This window comes from Triticum urartu, chromosome 3A (assembly GCF_056163025.1).
Source record: "Triticum urartu cultivar PI428250 chromosome 3A, HENAU_Tu73, whole genome shotgun sequence".
NCBI lineage: Eukaryota > Viridiplantae > Streptophyta > Magnoliopsida > Poales > Poaceae > Triticum > Triticum urartu.
The window spans coordinates 482,839,108-482,857,076 of NC_141875.1; the positions used below are offsets into that span (position 1 = coordinate 482,839,108).

The window sequence follows — 17,969 nt, forward strand, 5'->3', positions numbered from 1 at the left end:
TAACCCACTTTCCTAGCAAACCGTTCTTTGGCTATGTTATCGCTTTTGCTCAGCCCCTCTTATAACGTTGCTACTTGCAGGTGAAGTTGATGTTTGTTCCATGTTGGAACTTGGATATGTTGGGATATTCACTATATCTCTTATTTAATTAATGCATCTATATACTTGGTAAAGGGTGGAAGGCTCGACTTTATGCCTGGTGTTTTGTTCCACTCTTGCCGCCCTAGTCTCTGTCATACCAATGTTATGTTCCTTGATTTTGCGTTCCTTACACAGTTAGGGTTATGGGACCCCCTCGATAGTTCGCTTTGAATAAAACTCCTCCAGCAAGGCCCAACCTTGGTTTTACCATTTGCCACCTAAGCCTTTTTCCCTTGGGTTCTGCAGACTCAAGGGTCATCTTTCTTTTAAACCCCCGGGCCAGTGCTCCTGCGAGTGTTGGTCCAACCTGGGCGATGTCCGGCGCCCCTGGGCAACCGGGGTCTATGCCAACTCAACGTCTGGCCCATCCGGTGTGCCTTGAGAACGAGATACGTGCGACTCCTATTGGGATTTGTTGGCACATTGGACGGCTTTGCTGGTCTTGTTTTACCATTGTTGAAATGTCTTGTAACCGGGATTCCGAAACTGATCGGGTCTTTCCGGGAGAAGGAATATCCTTCGTTGGCCGTGAGAGCTTGTGATGGGCTAAGTTGGGACACCCCTGCAGGGTACAAACTTTAGAAAGCCGTGACCGCGGTTATGTGGCAGATGGGAATTTGTTAATATCTGGTTGTAGAGAACTTGACACTTGACTTAATTAAAATGAACCAACCGCGTGTGTAGCTGTGATGGTCTCTTTTCGGCGGAGTCCGAGAAGGGAACACGATCTTGTGTTATGCTTGAACGTATGTAGTTTCAGGATCACTTCTTGATCACTTGTAGCTTCACGACCGTTGCGTAGCTTCTCATCTTACTCTTACTTGCGTATGTTAGCCACCATATTTTCTTAGCGCTTGCTGCAGCTCCACCTCATTACCTTATCCTACCCATAAGCTTAAATAGTCTTGATCTCGTGGGTGTGAGATTGCTGAGTCCTCGTGACTCACGGATACTTCCAAACAGTTGCAGGTGCCTATGATACCAGTGCATGTGATGCTACCAAACTCAAGTGGGAGTTCGACGTGGACCTTGGTCGTTACTATGTTTCGTTTCCTGATGATCAGTAGTGGTGCCCAGTTGGAATGATCGGGGATCTAGCATTTGGGGTTGTCTTTCTTTATTTTGGTTCCGTAGTCGGACCTTGATTGTTGTAGCGACCATACCTCAAATGGTCCAATCTCTGTGCTTCGATGTCATCCCTGGATCAGTAATGCTGGCACCACACAGTACTTGAAGGATTTATAACAGAGTAGCAATCACACACTTATTACATCGAGTGTCTCAAAAGAGAACTTAATACAATAAATATGGCTTAAGGCCATCTAATAACGATAAAAGCGGAAGGCTTGCAAGATAAGTGAGTCCATCAACTCCAATGGCATCACTGAGTATAGAACCACGACCTAAAGGCACCTTACTGGTCATCTGAAAAGCCTGCAACATGAACGTTGCGGCCCGAAACGGGTCAGCACATGGAATATGCTGGCAATGTAACACATAGAGAGCAATGAAAGAATAAGGCTATACTACATGCATATTTGGCTGGTGGAAAGCTCTATGGTTACAATTTTGCGTAAAGCCAATTTTTCCCTACTGTAAAGGAATAAATTTTATTTAACTATCATGGTAGTTGTTAAACATTGAGAGTGTAGACACCCTCTCAATCCCAATTAAGCATCATCATTAAAACCCAACAAAATTAATTTAGAGTAACATGATGAGATTCACATGATAATCCAAGTACTAGATACTCAAGATGTCCATAACCGGGGACACGGCTAACCATGATTAGTTTATACACTCTGCAGAGGATTGTGCACTTTTCCCCACAAGACTCGATCTCCTCCGTTGGAATTCTCGCACTACATGATGTTTGAGAAACGGATGACTGAGACATAGTCTTTCAGAAGCGCTTGCACCTTACGAACGGGTAGACCGTACCAACCTACATCCCCTACATCTGCTAGTCTACCACTGTAAGAGATTGCACAACTTAGTCAACTATGCTCTGCACACGGAAGTTTCTAGTATGAAATATCTCATGATCCCTTTGAGCCTGGGTGGCGGTCCAAAAGAAAAATAGGCAATTGCTGGAATACCCAGATGCCTCAATCCACCCAGATGTGTGTTTAAGTTGCCACCTTAGATAAACCATTAATTTAACAATCTCACATCTGTCATGGATACACTCACCCAATCCACGTCTACTAGCATAGCATAGCAACATAAGCAAACGTAGAAGTAACTCCCAAAGGTTTGATAATAAAACATGTAAAAGGTACTACCTCATCTACTTCCCAAACCCACAATTCAATTAGATCCTAATCATGTAATGGTGTGAGGATTGATCTAATGCAATAAAAACTGGGTAATATGAAGTATGATCAAAGTGTTACTTGCCTTGCTGATGATCCGTGAAACCTAGCGATTCGAAGTAGCAAGCGGCGCACTCCGGGTACTCTATCACAAACAAACAAGCATACAATAAGTACTCATCTAATGCACATGTAAAACTCGAATAAGAGATCTAACCAGATAGTTCAACTTAAGAACTCCGGTTGGCAAAAAGAATCAAATCAAACGAAGCAACGAAAGACAAACGGCGAAAGAAACAAGCTTCGTTTACTAATCTGAATCTAGGTCAGATTTTACTGCGGCAAAAACTTGTTTGAGTTGGATAAACGGAAAGAGGGTTTCGAGACGAAACTCCAAGCGCTTGAATCGCCTGGTTCCGATAAACGAGCGAAAAGTTGAACTAGAACGAAAATCGGATCAGAAATCGTGATCAGAAATAATCGCGGATTAATCCAAGAAAAATAAAAACAACGAACAGGATAACAAACAAACATTCGTTTTCTGGAACTAAACGATGAACGCGTTCGTTAAAACAAACGGACGAGCGAATGCTCGCTAAATAAATAAACCGGAAAAAAACCGATCTATTTAAAAAACAAAAACTAGGGTTTTCTAAAAAAACCAAATCAGTTTTTCTCAGAAAACCGGGCGGCGGGGCGGCTACCTCGGCTCGGTCTGGCGGGGCTTCCGGTGGGCAGCAGCGGCGGCGGGGCAGCGGCAGCAGCGGCGGCGTGCGGCGCGTCGCAGGCGACGGCACCAGCGGCGGCGGCGTGCGGCGCGGCGCATGCGGCGGGGCGGCGGGCTATGTGGGCGGCGGCGGGTGGCGACTCGGGGCTCCCAGGGAGGACCCGGGGTGGCTATTTAAGAGAGGGGGCAGCCTTGCTTGGGGAGGGGGTCGGCGGCACGTGCGTGCCCGGCTCGGTCTCCCCGAGTCCGGCAGCAGCTCAGCGAGGGAGGCGGTGGCCTGGCGGGCCGGCCTGGCTCGGCGGGGCCTTCGGCCCAGTCGGGCGCGGGGTTTTAAAGAAAACAATTTCACCAAAACTAAGAAAAATTCTAGAAAGAAAATAAAAATCTAAAATTGCCAGAACAAATTTTCACTTTCTAAATAAAATATTTAGAACAGGATGAACATTTTCTTGGCCCTAAATGCAATTTTTGAAAACATGCAATTTTTCCTAAATTCAAATAAAAGCACGAAAACTCCAGAATAAAACCTTATTTGATTTTTTATTAAATCCTCAATATTTCTTTATTTTGGGAAAGTAATTTTATCCCCTCTCTCATATTTTGATAATAGAAATAATTGAAGATAAAATAAATAAAATCAAATGATCCTATTTTCAAAATTTGAGAAAACTCAAATATGAAAATAACGAAATCTCCAACTCTCTTCGAGGGTCCTTGAGTTGTTTAGAATTTCTAGGATCAACCCAAAATGCAAATAAAAATGATATGCAGTGATGATCTATTGTATAACATTCCAAATTGAAAATTTGGGATGTTACAATTGTAATCTGGATGATGTATGTTTAACTTGTTATTTGTGTGAAGTGGCGATTATAAGCCAACTCTGTATCCATCTCTTATTCAGTACATGGGATTGTGTGAAGATTACCCCTCTTGCAACAAAACCACCATGCGGTTATGCCTCTAAGTCGTGCCTCGACACGTGGGAGATATAACCGCATCTTGGGTGTTACAGTGTGCCACAACAGTTTCAGTTTCATAGCCATGGGAAGGATCAGATTCAACTGAAGTAATTAACTCTGGGTCGATAGATAATTCATAATCCTTATTGTCAACAAAGATAGGTGAAGTAGCAAACTTAGGATCACATTTCATTCTAGCATTCAAAGATTTTTCTTTCAGTTTGCATAATAAATTCTTAAGATCATCTCTATCATTGCAAGCAAGAAATTCTCTAGTTCTCTCCTCATCCATAACATAACCTTCAGGTTTCTTAGGCAATTCATATCTAGGAGAGCTAGGCCTAATAGGTGTTTCAAGATTTTCAGTTTCAAGTACTTCATTAGTTTCAGCATTCTCAATATCTTTAGTTCTAGCAATTTGTTCATCAAGAAATTCACCTATTGGCACGTTATCATTAGGCAAGGTACTAGCATCATCATGAGTAGCATTCATGGAAGTACCATCATTAATAACTTGCAACATATCAGGATTAATAGCATGTGGTGGTGTTGGAAGTCTAGTCAAAACAGAAGGTGGATCAAGTGCAGAGTGTGATGGCAGTTCCTTACCTTCCCTCGTCCTAGAGGGAACGATCTTGCTTTTTGTATCCTTCAGATTCTTCATAGTCATAAATAGATAATATTCCCAAGTGACTCAACAAATATAGCTATGCTCCCCAGCAGCGACACCAGAAAAAGGTCTTGGTAACCCACAAGTATAGGGGACCGCAACAGTTTTCGAGGGTAGAGTATTCAACCCAAATTTATAGATTCAACACAAGGGGGGCCAAAGAATATTTGCAAGTATTAGAAGTTGAGTTTTCAATTCAACCACACCTGGAGATTAAATATCTTTAGTAAGGTGATCAGTAGCACAGTAATATGATAGTTTTGATAGTAGTAGTAACAACAAGAGTAATGGTAATAGTGATAGAAATGATTTTGTAGCAAGTGTAATAGTAACAACAGCAGTAGTAACTTAGCAAGAATAATATGTAGGAAATTCATAGGCATTGGATTGGTGGATTCGTTGGATTATATTCATCATATAACAGTCATAACCTAGTGTGATACAAAACTAGCTCCAGTTCATAAATATAATGTAGGCATGTATTTCGTAAATAGTCATATGGCTTATGGAAAGAACTTGTATGACATCTTTTGTCCTACCCTCCCGTGGTAGCGGGGTCCATAAGGAAACTAAGGGATATTAAGGCCTCCTTTTAATAGAGAACTGGAATAAAGCATTAACATATAGTGAATACATGAACACCTCAAACTACGGTCATCACCGAAAAGTATCCCAATTACTGTCACACTGGGGTTTACGAATCATAACAGGTAATTGGTGAATATGACTCGCAAGATCGGATCTAGAACATCGATATAATGGTGAAAACATAAATCGTTCATATCTCAAATCATGGCACCCAGGCCCAAAGTGACAAGCATTAAGCATGGCAAAGTCATAACAACATCAAACTCATGACATAATGGATACTAGGGATCAAGCCCTAACAAAACTAACTTGATTACATGATGAATCACATCCAACTCCTCACCGACCAGCGAGCCTATGAAGGAATTACTCACTCCAGGTGGGGAGCATCATGGAATTGGAGATGAAGGAGGGTTGGTGATGACAAAGATCGAAGATCCCCCTCTCCGGAGCCCCAACGGACTCTAGATCTGGCCTCCCGATGAAGAACATGGGATGGTGGCGGCTCCGTATCGTGAAACGCGATGAAACTTCCTCCCTGATTTTTTTCTCCAAAAATAGCATTTTATAGAGTCTGAATCAGGGTCCGCGGGGCCAGCAGGTGGGCTCAACCCACCTGGGTGCGCCTGGAGGGGGCGGCATGCTCTAGTGGGTTGTGCTCACCCAAGGGCCCCCCTCCGGTGGTTCTTGGCTCTAGTATTTTTTATATATATTCTGAAACAATTCTCCAAAAAGTTTCGTTCCATTCTGAGAACTTTTATTTCTGCACAAAAACAACACCATGGTTGTTCTGCTAAAAATAGCGTCAGTCTGGTTTAGTTAAATTCAAATCATGCAAATTAGAGTCCAAAACAAGAGGAAAAGCGTTAGGAAAAGTAGATACGAAGGAGACGTATCAGGGCACATCTATTTTGAGCCTTCAATTATGCATGCATGCAATCATGTCCCTACATCTGTTGAGGAACGTAGCATGCAATTTCAAAAAAATTCCTACGCTCACGCAAGAACTATCTAGGAGATGCATAGCAACGAGAGGGGGAGAGTGTGTCCACGTACCCTCATAGACTGAAATCGGAAGCGTTTGACAACGCGGTTGATGTAGTCAAACTTCTTCTAGATCCAACCGATCAAGCACCGAACGTACGGGACCTCCGAGTTCTACACACATTAAGCGCGATGATGTCCCTCGCCTTCTGATCCAGCAAGGTGTCGATGATGTAGATGAGTTATGTCAACATGACGGCGTGGTGACTGATACGTCCCCAACGTATCTATAATTTGTTATTGTTCCATGCTATTATATTATCAACCTTGGATGTTTTATATGCATTTATATGCTATTTTATGTGATTTTTGGGACTAACCTATTAACCTAGAGCCCAGTGCCAGTTTCTGTTTTTTTCCTTGTTTTTGAGTTCTACAGAAAAGGAATACCAAACGGAGTCCAATTGACGTCCAATTTTTCACGTTTTTTATGGACCAAAATAAGACCCCGGAGTAAAAGAGTTGGGCCAGAAGAGTTCCGGGCCGTCCACGAGGGTGCCCCCCCTCCCCGCGGGCGCGTGGGCCTACCTTGTGGGATGACTCGGGCACCTTCTTGACGTGAGACTGACGCCAAAAATTCCTATAAATATAGAAACCTCCATAAAATAACCTAGATCGGGAGTTCCGCCGCCAGAAGCCTCCGTAGCCACTGAAAACCAATCTAGACCCATTCCGGCACCCTGCTGGAGGGGGGAATCCCTCTCCGGTCGGCGCTCTCCATGACGAGGAGGGAGTAGTTCACCCTCGGGCTGAGGGTATGTACTAGTAGCTATGTGTTTGATCTCTCTCTCTCTCTCGCTCGCTCTCGTGTTCTTGAGTCGGCACGATCTTGATGTATCGCAAGCTTTGCTATTATATTTGGATCTTATGATGTTTCTCCCCCTCTACTCTCTTGTGATGAATTGAGTTTTCCCTTTGAAGTTATCTTATCGGATTGGGTCTTTAAGGATTTGAGAACACTTGATGTATGTCTTGCATGTGTATCTGTGGTGATAATGGGATATCACGTGATCCACTTGATGTATGTTTTGGTGATCAACTTGCGAGTTCCGTGACCTCGTGAACTTATGCATAGGGGTTGGCACACATTTTCGTCTTGACTCTCCAGTAGAAACTTTGGGGCACTCTTTGAAGTACTTTGTGTTGGTTGAATAGATGAATCTGAGATTGTGTGATACATATCGTATAATAATACCCATGGATACTCGAGGTGACATTGGAGTATCTAGGTGACATTAGGGTTTTGGTTGATTTGTGTCTTAAGGTGTTATTCTAGTACGAACTCTATGATAGATTGAATGGAAAGAATAGCTTCGTGTTATTTAAGGTGTTATTCTAGTACAAACTCTATGATAGATTGAATGGAAAGAATAGCTTCATGTTATTTTACTACGGACTCTTGAATAGATTGATCAGAAAGGATAACTTTGAGGTGGTTTCATACCCTACAATAATCTCTTCGATTGTTCTCCGCTATTAGTGACTTTGGAGTGACTCTTTGTTGCATGTTAAGGGATAGTTATATGATCCAATTATGTTATTATTGTTGAGAGAACTTGCACTAGTGAAAGTATGAACCCTAGGCCTTGTTTCCTAGCATTGCAATACCGTTTACGCTCACTTTTACCACTTGTTACCTTGCTGTTTTTATATTTTCAGATTAAAAAAACCTTTATCTACCATCCATATTGCACTTGTATCACCATCTCTTCGCGTGACTAGTGCACCTATACAATTTACCATTGTATTGGGTGTGTTGGGTACACAAGAGACTCTTTGTTATTTGGTTGCAGGGTTGTTTGAGAGAGACCATCTTCATCCTATGCCTCCCATGGATTGATAAACCTTAGGTCATCCACTTGAGGGAAATTTGCTACTGTCCTACAAACCTTTGCACTCGAAGGCCCAACAACGTCTACAAGAAGAAGGTTGTGTAGTAGACATCAGTGACGGTGATGGTGAAGTGATCCGCGCAGGGCTTCGCCTAAGCATCGCGAGAATGTGACCGGGGGGTGTAAACTGTGGAGGGGGGCGCCGCACACGGCTAACAATTGATGTTGTTGTATTCTAGGCGCCCCCTCCCCACATATATATAGGTGGGAGGGGGAGGAGAGCCAGCGAGGGGCGCCCTAGGGTTGGGCTCCTCCCCCTAGGGGCCCTGCCTTTATCTGTGCCCCCCTTTCCATGTATGCATGAAGGGGAGGAAAGAGGGGGTGAGGGAAGGAAGTGGGAATCCTAATCCACACTTTCCTTTCCCTTCCCCCCTTTCCTTCTCCTCCTCCTATAGCCTTATAGGGCACACCAGCCCCTTGTGGGCTGGTGTGTTCCTTCACAAGGCCCATATGGCCCATAGGATTGCCGGGGTACCCGAAACACCTTTTGTTGACCCGATAAGTACCCGATACCCGCTGGAACACTTCTGGTGTCCGAACACCATTGTCCTATATATCAATCTTTACCTATTGACCATTTTGATACTCCTCGTCATGTCCGTGATCTCATCCAGGACTCCAAACAACATTCGGTCACCTAATCACATAACTCATAAAATACTAAATCGTCATCGAATGTTAAGCGTGCGGACCCTATGGGTTCGAGAACTATGTAGACATGACCGAGACACCTCTACGGTCAATAAACAATAGCGGAACATGGATGCTCATATTGGCTCCTACATATTCTACGAAGATCTATATCGGTCGAACTGTTATGACAACATACACAATTCCCTTTGTCCATCGGTATGTTACTTGCCCGAGATTTGATCGACGATATCTTCATACCTAGTTCAATCTTGTTACCGGCAAGTCTCTTTACTCGTTCCATAATACATCATCCTGTAACTAACTCATTAGTCACTTTGCTTTCAAGGCTTCTTATGATGTGCATTACCGAGAGGGCCCAGAGATACCTCTCCGATACTCGGAGTGACAAATCGTAATCTTGATCTATGCCATCCCAACAAACACCTTTGGAGATACAAGTAGAGCATCTTTATAATCACCCAGTTACGTTGTGGCGTTTGATAGCACACAAGGTATTCCTCCAGTATCCGAGAGTTGCATAATCTCATAGTCAAAGGAATATGTATTTGACATGAAGAAACCAATAGCAATAAAACTGAACAATCAATATGCTAACCTAACGGATGGTTCTTTTCCATCACATGATTCTCCTAATGATGTGATCCCGTTATCAAATGACAACTCATGTCCATGGTTAGGAAATCTTAACCATCTTTGATCAACAAGCAGTCAAGTAGAGGCTCACTAGGGACTCAGTGTTTTGTCTATGTATTCACACATGTATCAAGGTTTCCAATCAATACAATTCTAGCATGGATAATAAACATTTATCATGAATAACACTACTACAGGTTGCTGGTAACGCGACACTATGATCAGAGACCCTTCGACGAAACTGTGTGCGATGCAATAATCACAAACGGTGGTGTAAAATAACTGTCAAAAAAGGTGCAAAACATTTGACGGTTGCATCAAACACAGTTAAAATTTTAGTTGCATGTGCGATGCAGGGCATAGGGTTTAGTTCAATTAACTGTTCATGATGTGGCAGAACAAAAGAAACGGGCAGCCAGATGAAGGCGTGTGCGATATACAGCTTACGGTTCACTCGATGAACTGTTTGTGATTAGGCAACACAACATAAATGGTCAGCCAAATCAAGGTGTGTGTGATATACGGCATATGGTTCACTCGGATGAACTGTTTTCGATTAGGCAACGCAACGGATAGGGTTCAACCAGATCAAGGTGTGTGCAATGGAGGGCATACAGTTCATTCCGATAAACTGTTTGTGTTGAGCCAAGAGAACAGAAACGTTTCACATAAACAAGATGTGTGTAATACGCGACAACCATCCAATTACATAGGTGGCTAATACACACATGACATTTCCACACACTAAAGCAAACTATTACATGCATAATTAACTAGGATAAATGATCATCTGATCATCATCTACTTTTTGTGCTAGCTCGATGTTCCTTCTATGCAAAGTTTCCATTAATTGACGGCATTTTATGAACACGCCACCGTTTCCCGCCATTTCCTCACCAGTTTCCCACCACCCAGCGATATTGCGCATAAACCTAGGCAACGCATGACGCACGGAGGCAACAAGTGTAGCCTGTAGCACATCCACTTTTTCCAAGCATGCCAACGCACCAAAGCGCCGCCAATGCCATCAACCTCGTCGACGGGGAAAACGAGCAGGCGCCACAGCCCGGTGAGGCTAAGGCGCTCCCCGGCAACGCAATGGACGATGTCATGATGCGCGTCATCGCTAGGTTTGAGTAGACCCTTGGCGCATGGCGCTTCAGCACCGCGGATCAAGATAGGCATGTCAGCGCCGATAGGCTGTAGCTCGCCGCATAACATGATCGATGGCGCGCCGCAGAGCAAGCTAGGCGCGTCCATGCTAATAGGCTGTAGCTCGCCACATGGTGAGACCATTGGAGCGCTGCAGAGCGAGAGGCGCGGCGCGCTGCATAGCAAGAGAGGAACCATTGGCGCTTGCCTGCTATCGACACGGCGTCGCAGCTGGGTACATGTCCCGTTAGTACTCTCATTCCTCGCCAAGAGTGGGCAGAGGCCCTCTGTGTTGGGGAACGTTGCAGAAAACAAAAATTTTCCTACTCGTTCCACCAAGATCATCTAGGAGTTCATCTAGCAACGAGTCATTGGATGCATCTACATACCTTTGTAGATCGCGCACGGAAGCGTTCAAAGAACGGTGATGATGTAGTCGAACACGACGTGATCCAAATCACCGATGACCAAGCGCCGAATGGACGGCACCTCCGCGTTCAACACACGTACGGGACGGGAGACGTCTCCTCCTTCTTGATCCAGCAAGGGGAAGGAGAGGTTGATGAAGATCCAGCAGCACGACGGCGTGGTGGTGGATGCAGGGCGTCACAGTAGCAGGGCTTCGCCTATACTACGAGAGAGAGACGTAACGGGGAGAGAGGGAGGCGCCAGGGGCTGGTGTATGAAGTCCCTCCTCTCCCCCACTATATATAGGAGGGCCAAGGGGGGTGGGTGCGCAGCCTAGGAGATCTGATCTCCTAGGTGCGGCGGCCAGGGGAGGTTTCCCTCCCCCCCAAGGCACCTCGGGGTGCCTTCCACTAGTGGGACTCCTCCCCCATGGAAACCCTAGGCGCATGGGCCTAGTGGGGCTGGTGCCCTTGGCCTATGTAGGCCAAGGCGCACCCCCTACAGCCCATGTGGCCCCCCGGGACAGGTGGCCGCACCCGGTGGGCCCCCGGGACCCCTCCGGTGGTCCCGGTACAATACCGATAACCCCGAAACTTGTCCCGATGGCCGAAACAGCATTTCCTATATATAATTCTTTACCTCCGGACCATTCCGGAACTCCTCGTGATGTCCGGGATCTCATCCGGGAATCCGAACAACATTCGGGTTTCTGCATATACATATCTTCACAACCCTAGCGTCACCGAACCTTAAGTGTGTAGACCCTACGGGTTCGGGAGACAAGCAGACATGACCGAGACGACTCTCCGGTCAATAACCAACAGCGGGATCTGGATACCCATGTTGGCTCCCACATGCTCCACGATGATTTCATCGGATGAACCACGATGTCGAGGATTCAATCAACCCCGTATGCAATTCCCTTTGTCAATCGATATGTTACTTGCCCGAGATTCGATCGTCGGTATCCCAATACCTCGTTCAATCTCGTTACCGGCAAGTCACTTTACTCGTACCGTAATGCATGATCCCGTGACCAGACACTTGGTCACTTTGAGCTCATTATGATAATGCATTACCGAGTGGGCCCAGTGATACCTCTCCGTCATACGGAGTGACAAATCCCAGTCTTGATCCATGTCAACCCAACAGACACTTTCGGAGATACCCGTAGTATACCTTTATAGTCACCCAGTCACGTTGTGACGTTTGATATACCCAAAGCACTCCTACGGTATCCGGGAGTTACACGATCTCATGGTCTAAGGAAAAGATACTTTGACATTGGAAAACTCTAGCAAACGAACTATACGATCTTGTGCTATGTTTAGGATTGGGTCTTGTCCATCACATCATTCTCCTAATGATGTGATCTCGTTATCAATGACATCCAATGTCCATAGTCAGGAAACCATGACTATCTGTTGATCAACGAGCTAGTTAACTAGAGGCTTACTAGGGACATGTTGGTGTCTGTTATTCACACATGTATTACGATTTCCGGATAACACAATTATAGCATGAATAAAGACAATTATCATGAACAAGGAAATATAATAATAATGCTTTTATTATTGCCTCTAGGGCATATTTCCAACAGTCTCCCACTTGCACTAGAGTCAATAATCTAGTTACATTGTGATGAATCGAACACCCATGGAATTCTGGTGTTGATCATGTTTTGCCCTAGGGAGAGGTTTAGTCAACGGATCTGCTACATTCAGGTCCGTATGTACTTTACAAATCTCTATGTCTCCATTTTGAACATTTTCACGAATGGAGTTGAAGCGACGCTTGATGTGCCTTGTCTTGTTGTGAAACCTGGGCTCCTTGGCAAGTGCAATAGCTCCAGTGTTGTCACAAAAGAGTTTGATTGGACCCGACGCATTGGGTATGACTCCTAGGTCGGTGATGAACTCCTTCACCCATATTGCTTCATGTGCTGCCTCCGAGGCTGCCATGTACTCCGCTTCACATGTAGATCCCGCCACGACGCTTTGCTTGCAACTGCACCAGCTTACTGCCCCACCATTCAAAATATACATGTATCCGGTTTGTGACTTAGAGTCATCCAGATCTGTGTCGAAGCTAGCGTCAACGTAACCCTTTACGACGAGCTCTTCGTCACCTCCATAAACGAGAAACATTTCCTTAGTCCTTTTCAGGTACTTCAGGATATTCTTGACCGCTGTCCAGTGTTCCTTGCCAGGATTACTTTGGTACCTTCCTACCAAACTTACGGCAAGGTTTACATTAGGTCTGGTACACAGCATGGCATACATAATAGAACCTATGGCTGAGGCATAGGAGATGACACTCATCTCTTCTATTTCTTCTGCCGTGGTCGGACATTGAGCTGAGCTCAATTTCATACCTTGCAACACAGGCAAGAACCCCTTCTTAGACTGATTCGTATTGAACTTCTTCAATATCTTATCAAGGTATGTGCTTTGTGAAAGACCTATGAGGCGTCTCGATCTATCTCTATAGATTTTGATGCCTAATATATAAGCAGCTTCTCCAAGGTCCTTCATTGAAAAACTTTTATTCAAGTAGGCCTTGATGCTGTCCAAGAGTTCTATATCATTTCCCATCAAAAGTATGTCATCTACATATAATATGAGAAATGCTACAGAGCTCCCACTCACTTTCTTGTAAACGCAGGCTTCTCCATAAGTCTGTGTAAACCCAAACGCTTTGATCATCTCATCAAAGCGAATGTTCCAACTCCGAGATGCTTGCACCAGCCCATAAATCGAGCGTTGGAGCTTGCATACCTTGTCAGCATTCTTAGGATCGACAAAACCTTCCGGCTGCATCATATACAATTCTTCCTTAAGGAAACCATTAAGGAATGCCGTTTTGACGTCCATTTGCCATATCTCATAATCGTAGAATGCGGCAATTGCTAACATGATTCGGACGGACTTCAGCTTCGCTACTGGTGAGAAAGTCTCATCGTAGTCAACCCCTTGAACTTGTTGATAACCCTTAGCGACAAGCCGAGCTTTATAGATGGTCACATTACCATCCACGTCTGTCTTCTTCTTAAAGATCCATTTATTTTCTATGGCTCGCCGTTCTACGGGCAAGTCAGTCAAAGTCCATACTTTATTTTCATACATGGATCCTATCTCGGGTTTCATGGCTTCTAGCCATTTGTCGGAATCCGGGCCCGCCATCGCTTCTTCATAGTTCGAAGGTTCACCGTTGTCTAACAACATGATTTCCAAGACAGGGTTGCCGTACCACTCTGGTGCGGAACGTGTCCTTGTGGACCTTCGAATTTCAGTAGGAGCTTGATCAGAAGTATCTTGATCATTATCATTAACTTCCTCTCTAGTCGGTGCAGGCACCTCAGGAACATTTTCTTGAGTTGCGCCATTTTCCGGTTCAAGAGGTAATACTTCATCAAGTTCTACTTTCCTCCCACTTACTTCTTTCGAGAGAAACTCTTTCTCTAGAAAGGACCCATTCTTGGCAACAAAGATCTTGCCTTCAGATCTGAGGTAGAAGGTGTACCCAATAGTTTCTTTTGGGTATCCTATGAAGACGCATTTTTCCGACTTGGGTTCGAGCTTCTCAGGTTGAAGTTTCTTCACATAAGCATCGCATCCCCAAACTTTTAGAAACGACAGCTTAGGTTTCTTCCCAAACCATAATTCATACGGTGTCGTCTCAACGGATTTCGACGGAGCCCTATTTAAAGTGAATGCGGCAGTCTCTAAAGCATAGCCCCAAAAAGATAGCGGTAAATCGGTAAGAGACATCATAGATCGCACCATATCTAATAGAGTGCGATTACGACGTTCGGACACACCGTTACGCTGAGGTGTTCCAGGCGGCGTGAGTTGTGAAACTATTCCACATTTTCTTAAGTATGTACCAAATTCGTGACTCAAGTATTCTCCTCCACGATCTGATCGTAGAAACTTGATTTTCCTGTCACGTTGATTCTCAACCTCACTCTGAAATTCCTTGAACTTTTCAAAGGTTTCAGACTTGTGTTTCATTAAGTAGACATACCCATATCTACTTAAGTCATCAGTGAGAGTGAGAACATAACGATAGCCACCGCGAGCCTCAACACTCATTGGACCGCACACATCAGTATGTATTATTTCCAATAAGTTGGTTGCTCACTCCATTGTTCCTGAGAACGGAGTCTTGGTCATTTTACCCATGAGGCATGGTTCGCACGTGTCAAATGATTCATAATCAAGAGACTCTAAAAGTTCATCTGCATGGAGCTTCTTCATGCGTTTTACACCTATGTGACCAAGGCGGCAGTGCCACAAGTATGTGGTACTATCATGATCAACTTTACTCCTTTTGGTACTCACATTATGAACATGTGTAACATTACGTTCGAGATTCATAAAGAATAAACCATTCACCATCGGAGCATGACCATAAACCATATCTCTCATATAAATAGAACAACCATTATTCTCAAATTTAAATGAGTAGCCATCTCGAATTAAACAAGATCCCGACATAATGTTCATGCTCAAAGCTGGCACTAAATAACAGTTATTGAGGTTTAAAACTAATCCCGTAGGTAAATGTAGAGGCAGCGTGCCGACGGCGATCACATCGACCTTGGAACCATTCCCGACGCGCATCGTCACCTCGTCCTTCGCCAGTCTCTGTTTATTCCGCAGCTCCTGCTGTGAGTTACAAATATGAGCAACGGCACCGGTATCAAATACCCAGGAGTCACTACGAGTACTGGTAAGGTACACATCAACTACATGTATATCAAATATACCTTTGGTGTTGCCGGCCTTCTTGTCCGCTAAGTACTTGGGGCAGTTCCGTTTCCAGTGACCCTTCCCTTTGCAATAAAAGCACTCCGTCTCAGGCTTGGGTCCATTCTTTGGCTTCTTCCCGGCAGCTTGCTTGCCGGGCGCGGCAACCTCCTTGCCGTCCTTCTTGAAGTTCTTTTTACCCTTGCCTTTCTTGAACTTAGTGGTTTTATTGACCATCAACACTTGATGTTCTTTCTTGACTTCTACCTCCGCTGATTTCAGCATCGAGAACAACTCAGGAATGGTCTTTTGCATCCCCTGCTTGTTGAAGTTCATCACAAAGCTCTTGTAGCTTGGTGGAAGCGACTGGAGGATTCTGTCAATGACCGCATCATCCAGGAGATTAACTCCCAGCTGAGACAAGCGGTTATGTAACCCAGACATAGTGAGTATGTGCTCACTGACAGAACTATTTTCCTCCATCTTACAGCTGAAGAACTTATCGGAGACTTCATATCTCTCGATCCGGGCATGAGCTTGAAAAACCATTTTCAGCTCTTCGAATATCTCATATGCTCCATGTCTCTCAAAACGCTTTTGGAGCCCCGGCTCTAAGCTGTAAAGCATGCCGCACTGAACGAGGGAGTAGTCGTCAACACGTGTCTGCCAAGCGTTCATAACGTCTTGGTTCTGTGGGACGGGTGGATCACCTAGCGGTGCTTGTAGGACATAATCTTTCTTGGCAGCTATGAGGATGATCCTCAGGTTCCGGACCCAGTCCGTATAGTTGCTGCCATCGTCTTTCAGCTTGGTTTTCTCTAGGAACGCGTTGAAGTTGAGGACTACGTTGGCCATTTGATCTACAAGACATATTGTAAAGATTTTAGACTAAGTTCATGATAATTAAGTTCATCTAATCAAATTATTAATGAACTCCCACTTAGATTAGACATCCCTCTAGTCCTCTAAGTATTACATGATCCGAGTTAACTAGACCGTGTCCGATCATCACGTGAGACGGACTAGTCAACGTCGGTGAACATCTTCATGTTGATCGTATCTTCTATACGACTCATGCTCGACCTTTCGGTCTTCTGTGTTCCGAGGCCATGTCTGTACATGCTAGGCTCGTCAAGTTAACCCTAAGTGTTTTGCATGTGTTCCGAGGCCATGTCTGTACATGCTAGGCTCGTCAACACCAGTTGTATGTGAACGTAAGGATCCATCACACCCGATCATCACGGCGTGCTTAGAAACGACGAACTTTAGCAACGGTGCACAGTTAGGGGAGAACACTTCTTGAAATTGTTATGAGGGATCATCTTATTTACTACCATCGTTCTAAGTAAACAAGATGCAAAAACATGATAAACATCACATGTAATCAAATAATAGACGTGACATGATATGGCCAATATCACATAGCTCCTTTGATCTCCATCTTGGGGCTCCATGATCATCTTGTCACCGGCTTGACACCATGATCTCCATCATCGTGTCTCCATGAAGTTGCTCGCCAACTATTACTTCTACTACTATGGCTAACGCGTTTAGCAATAAACTAAAGTAATTTACATGGCGTTTCTCAATGACACGCAGGTCATATAAAAGAATAAAGACAACTCCTATGGCTCCTGCCGGTTGTCATACTCATCGACATGCAAGTCGTGATTCCTATTACAATAGCATGAACATCTCATACATCACATATAGATCATTCATCACAACTTTGGCCATATCATATCACAAACCACTTGCTGCAAAAACAAGTTAGACGTCCTCTAATTGTTGTTGCAAGTTTTACGTGGCTGAATTAGGGTTCTAGCAAGAACGTCTTCTTACCTACGTTAAAGCCACAACGCGATTTGTCAACTTCTATTTACCCTTCATAAGGACCCTGTTCATCGAATCCGCTCCAAATAAAGTGGGAGAGACAGACACCCGCCAGCCACCTTATGCAACTAGTGCATGTTAGTCGGTGGAACCGGTCTCACGTAAGCGTACGTGTAAGGTTGGTCCGGGCCGCTTCATC

The 17,969-nt window shown here is 44.5% G+C and overlaps 1 protein-coding gene across 1 annotated transcript; it reads right to left on the bottom strand.

The window, feature by feature from the left end:
• Window positions 1-15,682: 15,682 nt before the first annotated feature.
• LOC147980202 (uncharacterized) lies at window positions 15,683-16,887 on the bottom strand. The gene is made up of 2 exons (XM_087516846.1): window positions 15,958-16,887; window positions 15,683-15,853 (listed from the first exon to the last, which is right to left on the bottom strand). The coding sequence occupies exons 1-2, from the start codon at window positions 16,790-16,792 to the stop codon at window positions 15,840-15,842; spliced, it is 849 nt and encodes a 282-aa protein (XP_087372972.1). The 5' UTR covers window positions 16,793-16,887; the 3' UTR covers window positions 15,683-15,839.
• Between the last annotated feature and the right edge of the window lie 1,082 nt (window positions 16,888-17,969).